The sequence below is a fragment of the Oncorhynchus masou genome, chromosome 32 (genome assembly GCF_036934945.1).
Source record: "Oncorhynchus masou masou isolate Uvic2021 chromosome 32, UVic_Omas_1.1, whole genome shotgun sequence".
In the NCBI taxonomy this organism is placed as follows: Eukaryota; Metazoa; Chordata; class Actinopteri; order Salmoniformes; family Salmonidae; genus Oncorhynchus; species Oncorhynchus masou.
Window position 1 is genome coordinate 1868764 of NC_088243.1, and position 23748 is coordinate 1892511.

Here is a 23748-nt window from a genome sequence, read left to right on the forward strand (position 1 = left end):
CTCAGCCTCCCCTCTCTCTACACCCCCAGCCTCCCCTCTCTCTACACCCCCAGCTCCCCTCTCTCTACACCCCCAGCCTCCCCTCTCTCTCCACCCCCAGGCTCCCCTCTCTCCCCACCCCCAGGCTCCCCTCTCTCTACACCCTCAGCCTCCCCTCTCTCTACACCCCCAGCCTCCCCCTCTCTACACCCCCAGCCTCCCCTCTCTCTACACCCCCAGCCTCCCTCTCTCTCCACCCCCTGCCTCTCCCTCTCTCTCCACCCCTCTCTCTCCACCCCCAGCTCCCCTCTCTCTACACCCTCAGCCTCCCCTCTCTCTACACCCCCAGCCTCCCCTCTCTCTACACCCCCAGCCTCCCCTCTCTCTACACCCCCAGCCTCCCCTCTCTCTCCACCCCCTGCCTCTCCTCTCTCTCCACCCCCTCTCTCTCCACCCCCAGCTCCCCTCTCTCTACACCCCCAGCCTCCCCTCTCTCTACACCCCCAGCCTCCCCTCTCTCTACACCCCCAGCCTCCCCTCTCTACACCCCCAGCCTCCCCTCTCTCCACCCCCTGCCTCTCCTCTCTCTCCACCCCCTGCCTCTCTCTCTCTCCACCCCCTCTCTCTACACCCCCAGCTCCCCTCTCTCTCCACCCCCAGGCTCCCCTCTCTCTCCACCCTCAGCCTCCCCTCTCTCTCCACCCTCAGCCTCCCCTCTCTCTACACCCCCAGCCTCCCCTCTCTCTACACCCCCAGCTCCCCTCTCTCTCCACCCCCAGGCTCCCCTCTCTCTACACCCCCAGCTCCCCTCTCTCTCCACCCCCAGGCTCCCCTCTCTCTACACCCCCAGCTCCCCTCTCTCTCCACCCTCAGCCTCCCCTCTCTCTCCACCCTCAGCCTCCCCTCTCTCTACACCCCCAGCCTCCCCTCTCTCTCCACCCCCAGGCTCCCCTCTCTCCCCACCCCCAGGCTCCCCTCTCTCTACACCCTCAGCCTCCCCTCTCTACACCCTCAGCCTCCCCTCTCTCTCCACCCCCAGCCTCCCCTCTCTCTCCACCCTCAGCCTCCCCTCTCTCTACACCCCCAGCCTCCCCCTCTCTACACCCCCAGCTCCCCTCTCTACACCCCCAGCCTCCCCTCTCTCTCCACCCCCAGGCTCCCCTCTCTCCCCACCCCCAGGCTCCCCCTCTCTACACCCTCAGCCTCCCCTCTCTCTACACCCCCAGCCTCCCCTCTCTACACCCCCAGCCTCCCCCTCTCTACACCCCCAGCCTCCCCTCTCTCTCCACCCCCAGCTCCCCCTCTCTCTCCACCCCCAGGCTCCCCCTCTCTACACCCCCAGCTCCCCTCTCTCCACCCTCAGCCTCCCCTCTCTCTCCACCCTCAGCCTCCCCTCTCTCCCCACTCCCTGCCTCCCCTCCTTTGTAATCCTTTAGGTCACCCTGATGCTATACCCATCCCTCCATCCATCCGTCACTAACATCCAGAAATAAATAATGAATCTCATCATCAACATGCTCCACGATCTCTCTCTCCTCTCCTCCATCTCTCCTCTCCCTCAGGGACTCTAGCTGGGTGAATATATCTCATTTCCTCCTTTTCCCTCTCCCCCAGTCTCTCCTCTCCTCCCTCCCTCTCCTCTACCCCTCCTCTCCTTTCCCTTTTCTCTACCTCTCATCCAGACCTGTCATCCAGACCTGTCATCTAGATCTGTCAGACCTGTCATCCAGACCTGTCATCCAGATCTGTCAGACCTGTCATCTAGATCTGTCAGACCTGTCATCCAGACCTGTCATCCAGACCTGTCATCCAGACCTGTCATCCATATCTGTCAGACCTGTCATCCAGATCTGTCATCCAGATCTGTCATCCAGACCTGTCATCCAGATCTGTCAGACCTGTCTACTCTTCTCTCCTCTTCTCCCCCCCCAGCATTCAGTGTTGTGCAGCTATAAACTACTTTAATGATGTTTCCTGTGTGCGAGGCCTGAGGCCAATCACAGGTGACGATACTCTACCGTAGCCTCCTGAAAAAACTACATAACCACAACACAGGGACAGAACACACAGTGTACTGCTGCCTGCCTTCTCTGAATGGAGAGGAGGTAGGAAAATATCTGATGGTCCAGATCACCACACACACACATCAAATAAGACCAACAGAAGAGCCACCCCATCGGGAGAGATGTAGAATATTAGAGAAGAGAGGGGGTCAGAGAGATAGAGAGGAGAGCCAGAGAGATAGAGAGAGGAGAGCCAGAGAGAGAGAGAGATGAGTGCCAGAGAGATAGAGAGAGGAGAGCCAGAGAGAGAGAGAGAGAGAGAGAGGAGAGCCAGAGAGATAGAGAGAGGAGAGCCAGAGAGATAGAGAAGAGCCAGAGAGAGAGAGAGAGAGAGAGAGAGGAGAGCCAGAGAGAGACATTACATACCTTACTTGCTTTGGCAATGTTAACACATGTTTCCCATGCCAATAAAGCCCCTTGAATTGAATTGAATTGAGAGAGAGAGAGAGGAGAGCCAGAGAGAGAGAGAGGAGAGCCAGAGAGAGAGAGAGAGAGAGGAGAGCCAGAGAGAGAGAGAGAGAGAGGAGAGCCAGAGAGAGATAGAGGAGAGCCAGAGAGAAATAGAGGAGAGCGAGAGAGAGATAGAGAGAGAGGAGAGCCAGAGAGAGAGAGAGAGAGGAGAGGCAGAGAGAGAGAGAGCGAGAGAGGAGAGGCAGAGAGAGAGGGGAGAGACAGAGAGAGAGGAGAGCCAGAGAGAGAGAGGAGAGCCAGAGAGAGAGAGAGAGGAGAGCCAGAGAGAGTGAGAGAGGAGAGCCAGCGAGAGAGAGAGAAAGATAATTTAAAAAAAAGATAATTACTTGACACATTGGAAAGAATTAACAAAAAAACAGAGCAAACTAGAATGCTATTTGGCCATACACAGAGAGTACACAGCGGCAGAATACCTGACCACTGTGACTGACCCAAAATTAAGGAAAGCTTTGACTATGTACAGACTCAGCGAGCATAGCCTTGCTATTGAGAAAGGCCGCCGTAGGCAGACATGGCTCTCAAGAGAAGACAGGCTATGTGCTCACTGCCCACAAAATGAGGTGGAAACTGAGCTGCACTTCCTAACCTCCTGCCCAATGTATGACCATATTAGAGAGACATATTTCCCTCAGATTACACAGATCCACAAAGAATTCGAAAACAAATCCAATTTTGAAAAACTCCCATATCTACTGGGTGAAATTCCACAGTGTGCCATCAGAGCAGCAAGATTTGTGACCTGTTGCCACGAGAAAAGGGCAACCAGTGAAGAACACGCACCATTGTAAATACAACCCATATCTATGCTTATTTATTTTATCTTGTGTCCTTTACCATTTGCACATTGTAAAAACACTGTATATATATATATATAATACGACATTTGTAATGTCTTTATTGTTTTGAAACTTCTGTATGTGTGATGTCTACTGTTAATTTTTATTGTTTATTTCACTTTATATATTATATAACTTACTTGCTTTGGCAATGTTAACACATGTTTCCCATGCCAATAAAGCCCCTTGAATTGAATTGAATTGAGAGAGGAGAACAGAGAGAGGGGAGTGCCAGAGAGAGAGAGAGAGAGGAGAGCCAGAGAGAGTGAGAGAGGAGAGCCAGTGAGAGAGGGGAGAGCCAGAGAGAGAGAGAGAGGAGAACCAGAGAGAAAGAGAGAGGAGAGCCAGAGAGAGAGAGAGGAGAGAGAGAGAGAGAGAGGAGACCCAGAGAGAGAGGGGAGAGCCAGAGAGAGAGGAGAGCCAGAGAGAAAGAGAGAGAAAAGCCAGAGAGAGAGAGAGGAGAGCCAGAGAGAGAGAGAGGGAGCCAGAGAGAGAGAGAGGGGAGCCAGAGAGAGAGGAGAGCCAGAGAGAGAGAGAGGAGAGCCAGAAAGAGAGAGAGGAGAGCCAGAGAGAGAGAGAGTAGAGCCAGAATGAGAGAGAGAGGAGAGCCAGAGAGAGAGAGAGGAGAGCCAGAGAGAGAGGAGAGCCAGAGAGAAAGGAGACCCAGAGAGAGAGAGAGGAGAGCCAGAGAGAGAGAGGAGAGCCAGAGAGAGAGAGGAGAGCCAGAGAGAGAGAGGAGAGCCAGAGAGAGAGAGAGGAGAGCCAGAGAGAGAGAGGAGAGCCAGAGAGAGAGAGAGGAGAGAGAGAGAGGAGACCCAGAGAGAGAGGGGAGAGCCAGAGAGAGAGGAGAGCCAGAGAGAAAGAGAGAGAAAAGCCAGAGAGAGAGAGAGGAGAGCCAGAGAGAGAGAGGGGAGCCAGAGAGAGAGAGAGGGAGACAGAGAGAGAGGAGAGCCAGAGAGAGAGAGAGGAGAGCCAGAAAGAGAGAGAGGAGAGCCAGAGAGAGAGAGAGTAGAGCCAGAATGAGAGAGAGAGGAGAGCCAGAGAGAGAGAGAGGAGAGCCAGAGAGAGAGGAGAGCCAGAGAGAAAGGAGACCCAGAGAGAGAGAGAGGAGAGCCAGAGAGAGAGAGGAGAGCCAGAGAGAGAGAGGAGAGCCAGAGAGAGAGAGGAGAGCCAGAGAGAGAGAGAGGAGAGCCAGAGAGAGAGAGGAGAGAGCCAGAGAGAGAGAGGAGAGCCAGAGAGAGAGGAGAGCCAGAGAGAGAGAGGAGAGCCAGAGAGAAAGGAGAGCCAGAGAGAGAGGAGAGCCAGAGAGAGAGAGAGGAGAGCCAGAGAGAGAGAGGAGAGCCAGAGAGAGAGAGGAGAGCCAGAGAGAAAGGAGAGCCAGAGAGAGAGAGGAGAGCCAGAGAGAGAGAGGAGAGCCAGAGAGAGAGAGGAGAGCCAGAGAGAGAGAGGAGAGCCAGAGAGAGAGGAGAGCCAGAGAGAGAGAGGAGAGCCAGAGAGAGAGAGGAAAGCCAGAGAGAGAGAGGAAAGCCAGAGAGAGAGAGGAGAGCCAGAGAGAGAGAGAGGAGACAACTGAAACCCTTCCTCTCTGGATAAGAGCGTCTGCTGAATGACTCACTAAATGGGAGTCTCTGGATAAGAGTGTCTGCTGAATGACTCACTAAATGGGAGTCTCTGGATAAGAGTGTCTGCTGAATGACTCACTAAATGGGAGTCTCTCTGGATAAGAGCGTCTGCTGAATGACTCACTAAATGGGAGTCTCTCTGGATAAGAGCGTCTGCTGAATGACTCACTAAATGGGAGTCTCTCTGGATAAGAGTGTCTGCTGAATGACTCACTAAATGGGAGTCTCTGGATAAGAGCGTCTGCTGAATGACTCACTAAATGGGGGTCTCTCTGGATAAGAGTGTCTGCTGAATGACTCACTAAATGGGAGTCTCTGGATAAGAGTGTCTGCTGAATGACTCACTAAATGGGAGTCTCTCTGGATAAGAGTGTCTGCTGAATGACTCACTAAATGGGAGTCTCTCTGGATAAGAGCGTCTGCTGAATGACTCACTAAATGGGAATCTCTCTGGATAAGAGTGTCTGCTGAATGACTCACTAAATGGGGGTCTCTCTGGATAAGAGTGTCTGCTGAATGACTCACTAAATGGGAGTCTCTATGGATAAGAGTGTCTGCTGAATGACTCACTAAATGGGAGTCTCTGGATAAGAGCGTCTGCTGAATGACTCACTAAATGGGAGTCTCTCTGGATAAGAGTGTCTGCTGAATGACTCACTAAATGGGAGTCTCTCTGGATAAGAGCGTCTGCTGAATGACTCACTAAATGGGAGTCTCTCTGGATAAGAGCGTTTGCTGAATGACTCACTAAATGGGAGTCTCTCTGGATAAGAGCGTCTGCTGAATGACTCACTAAATGGGAGTCTCTCTGGATAAGAGCGTCTGCTGAATGACTCACTAAATGGGAGTCTCTCTGGATAAGAGCGTCTGCTGAATGACTCACTAAATGGGAGTCTCTCTGGATAAGAGCGTCTGCTGAATGACTCACTAAATGGGAGTCTCTGGATAAGAGCGTCTGCTGAATGACTCACTAAATGGGAGTCTCTCTGGATAAGAGCGTCTGCTGAATGACTCACTAAATGGGAGTCTCTGGATAAGAGTGTCTGCTGAATGACTCACTAAATGGGAGTCTCTCTGGATAAGAGCGTCTGCTGAATGACTCACTAAATGGGAGTCTCTGGATAAGAGTGTCTGCTGAATGACTCACTAAATGGGAGTCTCTCTGGATAAGAGTGTCTGCTGAATGACTCACTAAATGGGAGTCTCTCTGGATAAGAGTGTCTGCTGAATGACTCACTAAATGGGAGTCTCTCTGGATAAGAGCGTCTGCTGAATGACTCACTAAATGGGGGTCTCTCTGGATAAGAGTGTCTGCTGAATGACTCACTAAATGGGGGTCTCTCTGGATAAGAGTGTCTGCTGAATGACTCACTAAATGGGAGTCTCTCTGGATAAGAGCGTCTGCTGAATGACTCACTAAATGGGAGTCTCTGGATAAGAGCGTCTGCTGAATGACTCACTAAATGGGAGTCTCTGGATAAGAGAGTCTGCTGAATGACTCACTAAATGGGAGTCTCTCTGGATAAGAGTGTCTGCTGAATGACTCACTAAATGGGAGTCTCTCTGGATAAGAGTGTCTGCTGAATGACTCACTAAATGGGAGTCTCTCTGGATAAGAGTGTCTGCTGAATGACTCACTAAATGGGAGTCTCTCTGGATAAGAGCGTTTGCTGAATGACTCACTAAATGGGAGTCTCTCTGGATAAGAGCGTCTGCTGAATGACTCACTAAATAGGAGTCTCTCTGGATAAGAGCGTTTGCTGAATGACTCACTAAATGGGAGTCTCTCTGGATAAGAGTGTCTGCTGAATGACTCACTAAATGGGAGTCTCTCTGGATAAGAGCGTTTGCTGAATGACTCACTAAATGGGAGTCTCTGGATAAGAGTGTCTGCTGAATGACTCACTAAATGGGAGTCTCTCTGGATAAGAGTGTCTGCTGAATGACTCACTAAATGGGAGTCTCTCTGGATAAGAGCGTTTGCTGAATGACTCACTAAATGGGAGTCTCTCTGGATAAGAGTGTCTGCTGAATGACTCACTAAATGGGAGTCTCTCTGGATAAGAGTGTCTGCTGAATGACTCACTAAATGGGAGTCTCTCTGGATAAGAGTGTCTGCTGAATGACTCACTAAATGGGAGTCTCTCTGGATAAGAGTGTCTGCTGAATGACTCACTAAATGGGAGTCTCTCTGGATAAGAGTGTCTGCTGAATGACTCACTAAATGGGAGTCTCTCTGGATAAGAGCGTTTGCTGAATGACTCACTAAATGGGAGTCTCTCTGGATAAGAGCGTCTGCTGAATGACTCACTAAATGGGAGTCTCTGGATAAGAGTGTCTGCTGAATGACTCACTAAATGGGAGTCTCTGGATAAGAGCGTCTGCTGAATGACTCACTAAATGGGAGTCTCTCTGGATAAGAGCGTCTGCTGAATGACTCACTAAATGGGAGTCTCTGGATAAGAGTGTCTGCTGAATGACTCACTAAATGGGAGTCTCTCTGGATAAGAGAGTCTGCTGAATGACTCACTAAATGGGAGTCTCTCTGGATAAGAGCGTCTGCTGAATGACTCACTAAATGGGAGTCTCTGGATAAGAGCGTCTGCTGAATGACTCACTAAATGGGAGTCTCTCTGGATAAGAGCGTCTGCTGAATGACTAACATGTAAAGGTGAGTGGCTAGTGGGAAGGGGATTGGCTGACAGGACAATTAATGTCACAGTCTGATGTCACACTCACCTTGACGTTTCCACCAATCAGGTCGGGCGGCTCCTCGTCCGTTTCCAAGGCAACGTTGATGGTGGCGAACGGCCGGCTAGCCATCTGCTGCATCTCACGGAGGAGTTGCTGAGAGGAAGAGGAGAGACTCCAGTGACGAAGAAGAAAGAGAACACAGTTCATTTCCGTAAAACTCCCAGTAATCACTGTGTCCCAAATGAATGACACACAATTACATATAAATTACTACTTACTACAAACTAATTACTCCTACTATTACTACTGCATTACTTCTGACCAGGGCCTTAAAGGACGGGGGATACTGCCTACCAGGACAAACACAACTTTTAATACAACAGAAATGAGTACAACTGTCATCCAGACCTATCATCCAGACCTGTCATCCAGACCAGTCATCCAGACCTGTCATCCAGACCTGTCATCCAGACCTGTCATCCAGACCTATCATCCAGACCAGTCATCCAGACCAGTCATCCAGACCAGTCATCCAGACCTGTCATCCAGACCAGTCATCCGGACCTGTCATCCGGACCAGTCATCCGGACCAGTCATCCAGACCTGTCATCCAGACCTGTCATCCAGACCTGTCATCCAGACCTATCATCCAGACCAGTCATCCAGACCATTCATCCAGACCATTCATCCAGACCTGTCATCCAGACCAGTCATCCAGACCATTCATCCAGACCATTCATCCAGACCTGTCATCCAGACCTGTCATCCAGACCATTCATCCAGACCTGTCATCCAGACCAGTCATCCAGACCAGTCATCCAGACCAGTCATCCAGACCTGTCATCCAGACCTGTCATCCAGACCAGTCATCCAGACCAGTCATCCAGACCAGTCATCCAGACCAGTCACCCAGACCAGTCACCCAGACCAGTCATCCAGACCTGTTATCCAGACCTGTCATCCAGACCTGTCATCCAGACCTGTCATCCAAACCTGTCATCCAGACCTGTCATCCAGACCAGTCATCCAGACCAGTCATCCAGACCAGTCATCCAGACCTGTCATCAAGACAAGATTCATCTTTGGTTATTAAACCTGCAGCTAGTAAAACCAAATACATGCTTTTCAACCGTTCGCTGTCTGCACCAACTTTAAACATCAGCTATCTGAGCAGCTAACCGATCGCTGCAGCTGTACATAGTCCATCTGTCACGACTCCGACCGAAGGTGGCTCTCCTTCCCGTTGGGGTGGCGCTCGGCGTCGCCGGCCTACTAGCTGCCACTGATTATTTCCTCCCCCTCCTTATGTGTTTATTGAGTGCACCTGTTTTGAGTTAGGTAATATAGTAGTGAGGCTTTATTAGTCAGCCGGCCCGCCTGGTTCCTTGTGCGCATTAATTATTGTGACCTTCTGTTTTCTGTAACTTGTCTGTGGGTTACGTGGTTTCCCATTTCGTGGGTTTTGCTGGACAGTTTAAGTCCCCCTGTTTGGGGCGTTTGTTTTGTTCTACGCCCTGTGTTTTCGTGGGGTTGGCTGGACAGTTTAAGTCCCCCTGTTTGGGGCGTTTGTTTTGTTCTACGCCCTGTATTTTCGTGGGGTTGGCTTATGTTCGCCGTTGTTGTGCAATAAAGTTGCACTCCCCTGAACTCTCTGCTTCCTGCGCCTGACTTCTCACCCACTACAGAACGTTACACCATCGGTAAATAGCCCACCCAATTTTACCTACCTCATCCCCATACTGTTTCTATTTATTTACTTTTCTGCTCTTTTGCACACCAGTATCTCTACCTGTACATGACCATCTGATCATTTATCACTCCAGTGTTAATCTGCTAAATTGTAATTATTCACCTACATCCTCATGCCTTTTGCACACAATGTATATAGACTATTTTTTTCTACTGTGTTATTGACTTGTTTATTGTTTACTCCATGTGTAACTCTGTGTTGTCTGTTCACACTGCATTGCTTTATCTTGGCCAGGTCGCAGTTGTAAATGAGAACTTGTTCTTAACGAGCCTACCTGGTTAAATAAAGGTGAAATAAAATAAATAAAATAAAAAGGTCTTAATGATGAAATGTATGTTAAGTTGTACATTTGACCATGAATTATGCTCCTATTTCAGATAACTCTGACGTTTTTCATATGACGTACCCAATGATTAATGAAAACTTGCTCGGTAGGTCTATGTCCTCATTGTGGTTTTACAGACGTGTTTAATACATCTTTACACACTTTATTTTAATATCTATGAAATGCATATTGTTATATTTGGTAGCACTTATTTGTTGTTCCTTGGCCTCCAAACACCTTCGATGTGTGGAACGGATGTGGGAGGGGCCAGGTCTTCACAAGGGTGCTCTTTTTTTTAACTCACAAAAGCTCTGATGAAGGCCATGAGGCCGATACATAAAGCTCTGATGAAGGCCATGAGGCCGATACATAAAGCTCTGATGAAGGCCATGAGGCCGATACATAAAGCTCTGATGAAGGCCATGAGGCCGATACATAAAGCTCTGATGAAGGCCATGAGGCCGATACATAAAGCTCTGATGAAGGCCATGAGGCCGATACATAAAGCTCTGATGAAGGCCATGAGGCCGATACATAAAGCCCTGATGAAGGCCATGAGGCCGATACATAAAGCCCTGATGAAGGCCATGAGGCCGATACATAAAGCTCTGATGAAGGCCATGAGGCCGATACATAAAGCTCTGATGAAGGCCATGAGGCCGATACATAAAGCTCTGATGAAGGCCATGAGGCCGATACATAAAGCTCTGATGAAGGCTATGAGGCCGATACATAAAGCTCTGATGAAGGCCATGAGGCCGATACATAAAGCTCTGATGAAGGCTATAAGGCCGATACATAAAGCTCTGATGAAGGCCATGAGGCCGATACATAAAGCTCTGATGAAGGCCATGAGGCCGATACATAAAGCTCTGATGAAGACTATAAGGCCGATACATAAAGCTCTGACGAAGGCCATGAGGCCGATACATAAAGCTCTGACGAAGGCCATGAGGCCGATACATAAAGCTCTGATGAAGGCCATGAGGCCGATACATAAAGCTCTGATGAAGGCCATGAGGCCGATACATAAAGCTCTGATGAAGGCCATAAGGCCGATACATAAAGCTCTGATGAAGGCCATGAGGCCGATACATAAAGCTCTGATGAAGGCCATGAGGCCGATACATAAAGCTCTGACGAAGGCCGTGAGGGCGATACATAAAGCTCTGATGAAGGCCATGAGGCCGATACATAAAGCTCTGATGAAGGCCATAAGGCCGATACATAAAGCTCTGATGAAGGCTATAAGGCCGATACATAAAGCTCTGACGAAGGCCGTGAGGGCGATACGTAAGCTTATTAAAGATCAGTGGTACTAACAAGAGCAGTGTGCGGTTTCCTTTTTCCTTCATCTTGTTCTGCTGTTACACACCTGCAAAAGTGATTGCTCAAGATGTGCGAGTGCCTTTTGAATTGTAGATGGGTAAATAAAAAGCAGACATTGAATATCCCTTTGAGCAGCGTGAAGTTATTAATGTCACTCTGGAAGGTGTATCAATGCACCCAGTCACTACTAAGATACAGGCGTCCTTCCTAACTCAGTTACCGGGGAGGAAGGAAACCACTGAGGGGTTTCACCATGAGGCCAATGGTGACTTTAAAACATTTAGAGTTTAATTATTATTATTTTTAATTTTACCTTTATTTAACTAGGCAAGTCAGTTAAGAATAAATTCTTATTTTCAATGACGGCCTAGGAACAGTGGGTTAACTGCCTGTTCAGGGGCAGAACGACAGATTTTTACCTTGTCAGCTCCGGGATTTGAACTTAAAAGGCATTTAGCTCGTCTGGTAGGCACGCGTCACTGGGCAGCTCGCGGCTGGGTTTACCTTTGTAGTCTGTAATAGTTTTCATGCCCTGCCACATCCGACGAGCGTCAGAGCCGGTGTAGTAGGATTCAATCTTAATCCTGTATTGATGCTTTGCTTGTTTGATGGTTCATCTGAGGGCGTAGCAGGATTTCTTATAAGCGTCCGGATCAATAAGTTTAAGGGTTTGGGAAAATAGGATTTGGAATGGGAATCAATTGTTTAATCACCACAAGGACTAACGTGTGAGGAAATGCCCCAACTCAGGTGTCATTGAGCACACACACAGACAGACACACATGAACACAAACAACCTGTCTAGGGGATAGTGTGTTTCAGCTCAAATGAGACTGCGAGCAAAAGAGAGAGCACATACTTTATTCACAAATTTCTGAAGGTATGAGGACAGGGGAGGAGAATGATGGGAGAGGGGATGGGTCCTTTGAAGCCTAGCCATTTCTAGAACCAAAAATTGACAACCACGAATCTACTAAGAAGAAATAGCCACTTGCTAATATAAACTCTGTCAAACAGAAAGAGATGATCATCTTTCTTTCTGATACTTTAACCAACTCCAGGTGTTATTGTTATTGTTATTGACTCTGTTTTCATGTCGGTGTGTTGTTTGTGTTTTGTGTTCATTGTTGCTTTTATTTATTAAAACACTTACTCCCTGAACTTGCTTCCCGACTCTCAGCGCACCTGATACATCTTCTCATGCTTTGTTGAATTCAAAAAAGCTTTTCACACAATGTGGTATGAGGGTCTGCTGTACAAATGGATGGAAAGTGTTGTTGGGGTGAAACATATCACATGATAAAATCCATGAACACAAACCAGTGTGCGGTTAAAAAACACATTTCTTCCCACAGGGCCGTGGGGTGAGACAGGGATGCTGCTTGAGCCCCACCCTCTTCAACACATATATCAACTAATTGGCGAGGGCACTAGAACAGTCTGCAGCAACCGGCCTCAACCTACTAGAATCTGAAGTCAAATGTCTACTGTTTGCTGATGATCTGGTGCTTCGGTCACCAACAAAGGAGGGCCTACAGCAGCACCTAGATCTTCTGCACATATTCTGTCAGACCTGGTCCCTGAAAGACCTGGGCCCTGACAGACCTGGGCCCTGACAGACCTGGGCCCTGACAGTAAATCTCATTAAGACAAAAATAATGGTGTTCCAAAAAAGGTCTTTCCCTAGAGCACACAAAAAACTATACATACCTCGGCCTAAACATCACAGGTAACTTCCACAAAGCTGTGAACAATCTGAGAGACAAGGCAAGAAGGGCCTTCTATGCCATCTAAATGAACATAAAATTTGACATAACAATTAGGATCTGGCTAAAAATACTTGAATCAGTTATAGAACCCATTACCCTTTACGGTTGTGAGGTCTGGGGTCCGCTCACCAACCAAGACTTCACAAAATGGGACAAATTGAGACTCCGCACACAGAATTCTGTAAAAAATATCCTTTGTGTACAACGTAAAACACCAAATTATGCAGAGCAGATTTAGGCTGATACCCGCAAATGAGCAAAATCCAAAAAAGGAGCCATTAAACTCTACAACCACCTAAAAGGAAGCGATTCACAAACCTTCCATAACAAAGCCATCACCTACAGAGAGAGGAACCTGGAGAAGAGTCCCCTAAGCAAGCTAGAATTAACAAAAAAACAGAGCAAACTAGAATGCTATTTGGCCCTAAACAGAGAGTACACAGCGGCAGAATACCTGAACTCTGTGACTGACCCAAAGTTAAGGAAAGCTTTGACTATGTACAGACTCAGTGAGCATAGCCTTGCTATTGAGAAAGGCTGCCGTAGGCAAACCTGGCTCTCAAGAGAAGACAGGCTATGTGCTCACATGAGGTGGAAACTGAGCTGCACTTCCTAATCTCCTGCCCAATGTATGACTAAATGTATAACCTACAACTGGATCCTAGACTTCCTGCCCCCAGGTGGCAACAACATGTCCGCTTCACTGATCCTCAACACAGGGGCCCCTCAGGGGTGTGTGCTTAGTCCCCTCCTGTACTCCTTGTTCACCCACGACGGAGTGGCCAAACACCATCATTAAGTTTGCTGACGACACAACAGTGTAGGGAGGAGGTCAGAGACCTGGCAGTGTGGTGCCAGAACAACAACCTCTGTAAATTGTACCCATATTTATGTTTATTTATCTTCCCTTGTGTACTTTAACCATTTGTACATTGTTACAAAACTGTATATAGACATAATATGACATTTGAAATGTCTTTATTCTTTTGGAACTTTTGATAGTGTAATGTTTACGGTTCATTTTTATTGTTTATTTCACTTTTGTTTATTATCTACCTCACTTGCTTTGGCAATTTTAACACATGTTTCCCATGCCAATAAAGCCCTTTAATTGAAGTGAGAGAGCGAGAGAGAGAGAGAGCAAGAGAGAGGAGAGAACGAGAGCGAGAGCAAGAGAGAGAGAGAGAGCAAGAGAGAGAGAGCAAGAGAGAGAGAGAGAGCAAGAGAGAGAGAGAGCAAGAGAGAGAGAGCGAGAGCGAGAGAGAGAGAGAGAGAGTTCCCTTGTCAGTATTCTCTGTGTCTCTACCTCACTGTAGGACTGGAGAGATACAGGGTCATGTTGCTTCCTCTCCCATCCTTCTCCCTCTCCTCACATCCTTATCCTCTCCTCCCCTCTCCCATCCTTCTCCTCCCTCTCCCATCCTTCTCCCTCTCCCCACCTCTCCAATCCTTCTCCCATCCTTTCCCACCTCTCCCATCCCTCTCCTCCCCTCTCCCATCCTTCCCCACCTCTCCCATCCTTCTCCTCTACTCCCCTCTCACATCCTTCTCCCTCTCCCCACCTCTCCCATCCTTCTCCCTCTCCTCCCCTCTCCCCTCCTTCTGCCATCCTTCTCCCTCTCCCAACCTTCTCCCATCCTTCTCCCTCTCCTCCTCAATAGTATTGAGTGGTAAGGGGGGGCTAGAGAAGGACGGAGAGCTCCCTGTCAGACATCATTCTGAATCTGACGCATCAATAAATTCATTGTTTGATGTGGTGCATTGAGACGTGCTGTGAGTGTATTTCTGTCAACGCTTATACATTGTTGTGTGTGTGTGTGTGTGTGTGTGAGTGAGTGTTTCTACACCAGTTTTCCAGCACATTCACTCAATTTCCTGTTTGTTCATGGGGACAAACACTTTGGACACCTCTCTCTCTCTCTCTCTCTCTCTCTCTCTCTCTCTCTCTCTCTCTCTCTCTCTCTCTCTCTCTCTCTCTCTCTCTCTCTCTCTCTCTCTCTCTCTCTCTCTCTCTCTCTCTCTCTCTCTCTCTCTCTCTCTCTCTCTCTCTCTCTCTCTCTCTCTCTCTCTCTCTCTCTCTCTCTCTCTCTCTCTCTCTCTCTCTCTCTCTCTCTCTCTCTCTCTCGTCACATGGCTTGCTATATAAAGCTGGCAGACGGGTTTCCAGTTACTGTTTGATTGAATGTTGCCCTGGAAAAGTCAATTTTTTTTTCCCCCCCTGTACTGAAGCAGCTGACCTGGCCAGAGGAGAGATGAGAGAGATCTGTATGTCGTTCAGAGAATGTTTGGGCTGCTGGGCTTTAAACAGAGCTGCCCTGCTCTCTCCCTCCCTCCCTCTCACAACCTTGCCTCGTCCAACTACATTACAATCACCAGCCACAAGTCAGAACAAGCTGTTCTAGGACAGCTCAGAGTGAGGGAGGAAGGGAACGAGAGAGAGCGATGTCTTGGGAGAAGAGAGAGGGCAGGCAGTGCTGACTGAATCAGAATGTGTGTAGATGGACAATGCTGACCTACTGTAACAGACAGACAGTATAAAATAACCCACCAACATTGAACCGTTCAAGCCAGAGAAGCCAAACCAACTTTCACACGTTCAGGCCACTGCCACAAAACACTGTTAAAGAGCTGAAGCAAAGACACACAACGTTTCTTCATGGAAAATCACCATCCAGCAGCGACTAAAATCTTTGTCATACAATTTGACTATTTATCAACCTTTAATCAACCTTTAATCAACCTTTTATCAACCTTTAATCAACCTTTTATCAACCTTTACTGAATAATTTCCAAGTAAATTCCAAGTATATAAATAAAGCAACAACAAAAAAAAATATAATAAAGAGGACAAAGTAAAAAAGGCAGTTTCAATACTGGAGTGGTGGAGGTAGATATGTATAGGGGGAAGGAGACAGGGATACTGGAGTGATGGAGGTATATATGTATAGGGGGAAGGGGACAGGGATACTGGAGTGATGGAGGTAGATATGTATAGGGGGAAGGAGACAGGGATACTGGAGTGATGGAGGTAGATATGTATAGGGGGAAGGGGACAGGGATACTGGAGTGATGGAGGTAGATATGTATAGGGGGAAGGAGACAGGGATACTGGAGTGATGGAGGTAGATATGTATAGGGGACAGGAGACAGGGATACTGGAGTGATGGAGGTAGATATGTATAGGGGGAAGGGGACAGGGATACTGGAGTGATGGAGGTAGATATGTATAGGGGGAAGGAGACAGGGATACTGGAGTGATGGAGGTAGATATGTATAGGGGGAAGGAGACAGGGATACTGGAGTGATGGAGGTAGATATGTATAGGGGTAAGGAGACAGGGATACTGGAGTGATGGAGGTAGATATGTATAGGGGTAAGGAGACAGGGATACTGGAGTGATGGAGGTAGATATGTATAGGGGGAAGGGGACAGGGATACTGGAGTGATGGAGGTAGATATGTATAGGGGGAAGGGGACAGGGATACTGGAGTGATGGAGGTAGATATGTATAGGGGGAAGGAGACAGGGATACTGGAGTGATGGAGGTAGATATGTATAGGGGTAAGGAGACAGGGATACTGGAGTGATGGAGGTAGATATGTATAGGGGTAAGGAGACAGGGATACTGGAGTGATGGAGGTAGATACAGTGGGGCAAAAATGTATTTAGTCAGCCACCAATTGTGCAAATACTCCATTTATTCAGTTCATCAAACTGTTCCCTGGTTAACTGGTTACTGGTTACTGGTTACTGGTTAACTGGTTTACCCTTTACACAGCCTGGTCTAATGAATTAACGCCTGAATTAATGTAATCATTAACTTCATCACCCAAAACAAATAGGCACTTTGTGCAGGCTGTGTATCTATCTACCGAGATGTTGTCCTTCCTGGTGATTCCCCTCGTGAAGCTTCCTGTTTCCACCATGGTGCTTGAGTCCATTACCTTGTCAAAACCACTATATTTCTCCAGTTTGGCCTGCGTCAATCACGTTCACATGAGCTCGTCTATCCAGAGAAAGTAAACTCGATACGTGTGGTATTCTCATGGGGAGATCTTTCTTTCTACACTGAGTAGAGGATAACCCAGTCTACACTGAGTAGAGGATAACCCAGTCTACACTGAGTAGAGGATAACCCAGTAGAGGATAACCCAGTCTACACTGAGTATAGGATAACCCAGTCTACACTGAGTATAGGATAACCCAGTCTACACTGAGTAGAGGATAACCCAGTCTACACTGAGTAGAGGATAACCCAGTCTACACTGAGTAGAGGATAACCCAGTCTACACCGAGTAGAGGATAACCCAGTCTACACCGAGTAGAGGATAACCCAGTCTACACTGAGTAGAGGATAACCCAGTCTACACTGAGTAGAGGATAACCCAGTAGAGGATAACCCAGTCTACACTGAGTAGAGGATAACCCAGTAGAGGATAACCCAGTCTACACTGAGTAGAGGATAACACAGTCTACACTGAGTAGAGGATAACACAGTCTACACTGAGTAGAGGATAACCCAGTCTACACTGAGTAGAGGATAACCCAGTCTACACTGAGTAGAGGATAACCCAGTCTACACTGAGTAGAGGATAACCCAGTCTACACTGAGTAGAGAATAACCCAGTCTACACTGAGTAGAGGATAACCCAGTCTACACTGAGTAGAGGATAACCCAGTCTACACTGAGTAGAGGATAACCCAGTAGAGGATAACCCAGTCTACACTGAGTAGAGGATAACCCAGTAGAGGATAACCCAGTCTACACTGAGTAGAGGATAACCCAGTCTACACCGAGTAGAGGATAACCCAGTCTACACTGAGTAGAGGATAACCCAGTCTACACTGAGTAGAGGATAACCCAGTAGAGGATAACCCAGTCTACACTGAGTAGAGGATAACCCAGTCTACACTGAGTAGAGGATAACCCAGTCTACACCGAGTAGAGGATAACCCAGTCTACACTGAGTAGAGGATAACCCAGTCTACACCGAGTAGAGGATAACCCAGTCTACACTGAGTAGAGGATAACCCAGTAGAGGATACCCAGTCTACACTGAGTAGAGGATAACCCAGTCTACACCGAGTATAGGATAACCCAGTCTACACTGAGTAGAGGATAACCCAGTAGAGGATAACCCAGTAGAGGATAACCCAGTCTACACTGAGTAGAGGATAACCCAGTAGAGGATAACCCAGTCTACACTGAGTAGAGGATAACCCAGTCTACACCGAGTATAGGATAACCCAGTCTACACTGAGTAGAGGATAACACAGTCTACACTGAGTAGAGGATAACCCAGTAGAGAACAACCCAGTCTACATTGAGTAGAGGATAACCCAGACAACACTGAGTAGAGAATAACCCAGTCTACACTGAGTAGAGGATAACCCAGTCTACACTGAGTAGAGGATAACCCAGTCTACACTGAGTAGAGGATAACCCAGTAGAGGATAACCCAGTCTACACTGAGTAGAGGATAATCCAGTAGAGGATAACCCAGTCTACACTGAGTAGAGGATAACCCAGTCTACACCGAGTATAGGATAACCCAGTCTACACTGAGTAGAGGATAACACAGTCTACACTGAGTAGAGGATAACCCAGTAGAGAACAACCCAGTCTACATTGAGTAGAGGATAACCCAGACAACACTGAGTAGAGAATAACCCAGTCTACACTGAGTAGAGGATAACCCAGTCTACACTGAGTAGAGGATAACACAGTCTACACCGAGTAGAGGATAACCCAGTCTACACTGAGTAGAGAATAACCCAGTCTACACCGAGTAGAGGATAACACAGTCTACACCGAGTAGAGGATAACCCAGTCTACACTGAGTAGAGGATAACCCAGTCTACACTGAGTAGAGGATAACCCAGTCTACACTGAGTAGAGGATAACCCAGTCTACACTGAGTAGAGGATAACCCAGTCTACACTGAGTAGAGGATAACCCAGTCTACACCGAGTATAGGATAACCCAGTCTACACTGAGTAGAGGATAACCCAGTAGAGGATAACCCAGTAGAGGATAACCCAGTCTACACTGAGTAGAGGATAACCCAGTAGAGGATAACCCAGTCTACACTGAGTAGAGGATAACCCAGTCTACACCGAGTATAGGATAACCCAGTCTACACTGAGTAGAGGATAACACAGTCTACACTGAGTAGAGGATAACCCAGTAGAGAACAACCCAGTCTACATTGAGTAGAGGATAACCCAGACAACACTGAGTAGAGAATAACCCAGTCTACACTGAGTAGAGGATAACCCAGTCTACACTGAGTAGAGGATAACCCAGTCTACACTGAGTAGAGGATAACCCAGTAGAGGATAACCCAGTCTACACTGAGTAGAGGATAATCCAGTAGAGGATAACCCAGTCTACACTGAGTAGAGGATAACCCAGTCTACACCGAGTATAGGATAACCCAGTCTACACTGAGTAGAGGATAACACAGTCTACACTGAGTAGAGGATAACCCAGTAGAGAACAACCCAGTCTACATTGAGTAGAGGATAACCCAGACAACACTGAGTAGAGAATAACCCAGTCTACACTGAGTAGAGGATAACCCAGTCTACACTGAGTAGAGGATAACACAGTCTACACCGAGTAGAGGATAACCCAGTCTACACTGAGTAGAGAATAACCCAGTCTACACCGAGTAGAGGATAACACAGTCTACACCGAGTAGAGGATAACCCAGTCTACACTGAGTAGAGGATAACCCAGTCTACACTGAGTAGAGGATAACCCAGTCTACACTGAGTAGAGGATAACCCAGTCTACACTGAGTAGAGGATAACCCAGTCTACACCGAGTAGAGGATAACCCAGTCTACACTGAGTAGAGGATAACCCAGTCTACACTGAGTAGAGGATAACCCAGTAGAGGATAACCCAGTCTACACTGAGTAGAGGATAACCCAGTAGAGGATAACCCAGTCTACACTGAGTAGAGGATAACACAGTCTACACTGAGTAGAGGATAACCCAGTCTACACTGAGTAGAGGATAACCCAGTCTACACTGAGTAGAGGATAACCCAGTCTACACTGAGTAGAGGATAACCCAGTCTACACTGAGTAGAGGATAACCCAGTCTACACTGAGTAGAGGATAACCCAGTCTACACTGAGTAGAGAATAACCCAGTCTACACTGAGTAGAGGATAACCCAGTCTACACTGAGTAGAGGATAACCCAGTCTACACTGAGTAGAGGATAACCCAGTAGAGGATAACCCAGTCTACACTGAGTAGAGGATAACCCAGTAGAGGATAACCCAGTCTACACTGAGTAGAGGATAACCCAGTCTACACCGAGTAGAGGATAACCCAGTCTACACTGAGTAGAGGATAACCCAGTCTACACTGAGTAGAGGATAACCCAGTAGAGGATAACCCAGTCTACACTGAGTAGAGGATAACCCAGTCTACACTGAGTAGAGGATAACCCAGTCTACACCGAGTAGAGGATAACCCAGTCTACACTGAGTAGAGGATAACCCAGTCTACACCGAGTAGAGGATAACCCAGTCTACACTGAGTAGAGGATAACCCAGTAGAGGATAACCCAGTCTACACTGAGTAGAGGATAACCCAGTCTACACCGAGTATAGGATAACCCAGTCTACACTGAGTAGAGGATAACCCAGTAGAGGATAACCCAGTAGAGGATAACCCAGTCTACACTGAGTAGAGGATAACCCAGTAGAGGATAACCCAGTCTACACTGAGTAGAGGATAACCCAGTCTACACCGAGTATAGGATAACCCAGTCTACACTGAGTAGAGGATAACACAGTCTACACTGAGTAGAGGATAACCCAGTAGAGAACAACCCAGTCTACATTGAGTAGAGGATAACCCAGACAACACTGAGTAGAGAATAACCCAGTCTACACTGAGTAGAGGATAACCCAGTCTACACTGAGTAGAGGATAACCCAGTCTACACTGAGTAGAGGATAACCCAGTAGAGGATAACCCAGTCTACACTGAGTAGAGGATAATCCAGTAGAGGATAACCCAGTCTACACTGAGTAGAGGATAACCCAGTCTACACCGAGTATAGGATAACCCAGTCTACACTGAGTAGAGGATAACACAGTCTACACTGAGTAGAGGATAACCCAGTAGAGAACAACCCAGTCTACATTGAGTAGAGGATAACCCAGACAACACTGAGTAGAGAATAACCCAGTCTACACTGAGTAGAGGATAACCCAGTCTACACTGAGTAGAGAATAACCCAGTCTACACCGAGTAGAGGATAACACAGTCTACACCGAGTACAGGATAACCCAGTCTACACTGAGTAGAGGATAACCCAGTCTACACTGAGTAGAGGATAACCCAGTCTACACTGAGTAGAGAATAACCCAGTCTACACTGAGTAGAGAATAACCCAGTCTACACTGAGTATAGGATAACCCAGTCTACACTGAGTAGAGGATAACCCAGTCTACACTGAGTAGAGGATAACCCAGTCTACACTGAGTAGAGGATAACCCAGTCTACACTGAGTAGAGGATAACCCAGTCTACACTGAGTAGAGGATAACCCAGTCTACACTGAGTAGAGGATAACCCAGTAGAGGATAACCCAGTCTACACTGAGTAGAGGATAACCCAGTCTACACTGAGTAGAGGATAACCCAGTCTACACTGAGTAGAGGATAACCCAGTAGAGGATAACACAGTCTACACTGAGTAGAGGATAACCCAGTCTACAATGAGTAGAGAATAACCCAGTCTACACTGAGTAGAGGATAACCCAGTCTACACCGAGTAGAGGATAACCCAGTCTACACTGAGTAGAGGATAACCCAGTCTACACTGAGTAGAGGATAACCCAGTAGAGGATAACCCAGTCTACACTGAGTAGAGGATAACCCAGTAGAGGATAACCCAGTCTACACTGAGTAGAGGATAACCCAGTCTACACCGAGTAGAGGATAACCCAGTCTACACTGAGTAGAGGATAACCCAGTCTACACCGAGTAGAGGATAACCCAGTCTACACTGAGTAGAGGATAACCCAGTCTACACCGAGTATAGGATAACCCAGTCTACACTGAGTAGAGGATAACCCAGTAGAGGATAACCCAGTAGAGGATAACCCAGTCTACACTGAGTAGAGGATAACCCAGTAGAGGATAACCCAGTCTACACTGAGTAGAGGATAACCCAGTCTACACCGAGTATAGGATAACCCAGTCTACACTGAGTAGAGGATAACACAGTCTACACTGAGTAGAGGATAACCCAGTAGAGAACAACCCAGTCTACATTGAGTAGAGGATAACCCAGACAACACTGAGTAGAGAATAACCCAGTCTACACTGAGTAGAGGATAACCCAGTCTACACTGAGTAGAGGATAACCCAGTCTACACTGAGTAGAGGATAACCCAGTAGAGGATAACCCAGTCTACACTGAGTAGAGGATAATCCAGTAGAGGATAACCCAGTCTACACTGAGTAGAGGATAACCCAGTCTACACCGAGTATAGGATAACCCAGTCTACACTGAGTAGAGGATAACACAGTCTACACTGAGTAGAGGATAACCCAGTAGAGAACAACCCAGTCTACATTGAGTAGAGGATAACCCAGACAACACTGAGTAGAGAATAACCCAGTCTACACTGAGTAGAGGATAACCCAGTCTACACTGAGTAGAGGATAACACAGTCTACACCGAGTAGAGGATAACCCAGTCTACACTGAGTAGAGAATAACCCAGTCTACACCGAGTAGAGGATAACACAGTCTACACCGAGTAGAGGATAACCCAGTCTACACTGAGTAGAGGATAACCCAGTCTACACTGAGTAGAGGATAACCCAGTCTACACTGAGTAGAGAATAACCCAGTCTACACTGAGTAGAGAATAACCCAGTCTACACTGAGTATAGGATAACCCAGTCTACACTGAGTAGAGGATAACCCAGTCTACACTGAGTAGAGGATAACCCAGTCTACACTGAGTAGAGGATAACCCAGTCTACACTGAGTAGAGGATAACCCAGTCTACACTGAGTAGAGGATAACCCAGTCTACACTGAGTAGAGGATAACCCAGTCTACACTGAGTAGAGGATAACCCAGTAGAGGATAACCCAGCCTACACTGAGTAGAGGATAACCCAGTCTACACTGAGTAGAGGATAACCCAGTCTACACTGAGTAGAGGATAACCCAGTAGAGGATAACACAGTCTACACTGAGTAGAGGATAACCCAGTCTACAATGAGTAGAGAATAACCCAGTCTACACTGAGTAGAGGATAACCCAGTCTACACCGAGTAGAGGATAACCCAGTCTACACTGAGTAGAGGATAACCCAGTCTACACTGAGTAGAGGATAACCCAGTAGAGGATAACCCAGTCTACACTGAGTAGAGGATAACCCAGTAGAGGATAACCCAGTCTACACTGAGTAGAGGATAACCCAGTCTACACCGAGTAGAGGATAACCCAGTCTACACTGAGTAGAGGATAACCCAGTCTACACCGAGTAGAGGATAACCCAGTCTACACTGAGTAGAGGATAACCCAGTAGAGGATAACCCAGTCTACACCGAGTATAGGATAACCCAGTCTACACTGAGTAGAGGATAACCCAGTAGAGGATAACCCAGTAGAGGATAACCCAGTCTACACTGAGTAGAGGATAACCCAGTAGAGGATAACCCAGTCTACACTGAGTAGAGGATAACCCAGTCTACACCGAGTATAGGATAACCCAGTCTACACTGAGTAGAGGATAACACAGTCTACACTGAGTAGAGGATAACCCAGTAGAGAACAACCCAGTCTACATTGAGTAGAGGATAACCCAGACAACACTGAGTAGAGAATAACCCAGTCTACACTGAGTAGAGGATAACCCAGTCTACAC

The 23748-nt window shown here is 47.5% G+C and overlaps 1 protein-coding gene across 3 annotated transcripts in view; it reads right to left on the reverse strand.

Moving 5' to 3' along the window:
- The window catches only part of atrn (attractin), a 301160-nt gene that overhangs the window by 42386 nt on the left and 235026 nt on the right, over window positions 1-23748 (reverse strand). For all 3 annotated transcript variants that reach the window (XM_064953084.1, XM_064953083.1, XM_064953082.1), the window contains exon 27: window positions 7711-7818. In XM_064953084.1, coding sequence (XP_064809156.1) covers window positions 7711-7818 — 108 coding nt within the window. The remainder of the gene's footprint in view (window positions 1-7710; window positions 7819-23748) is intronic.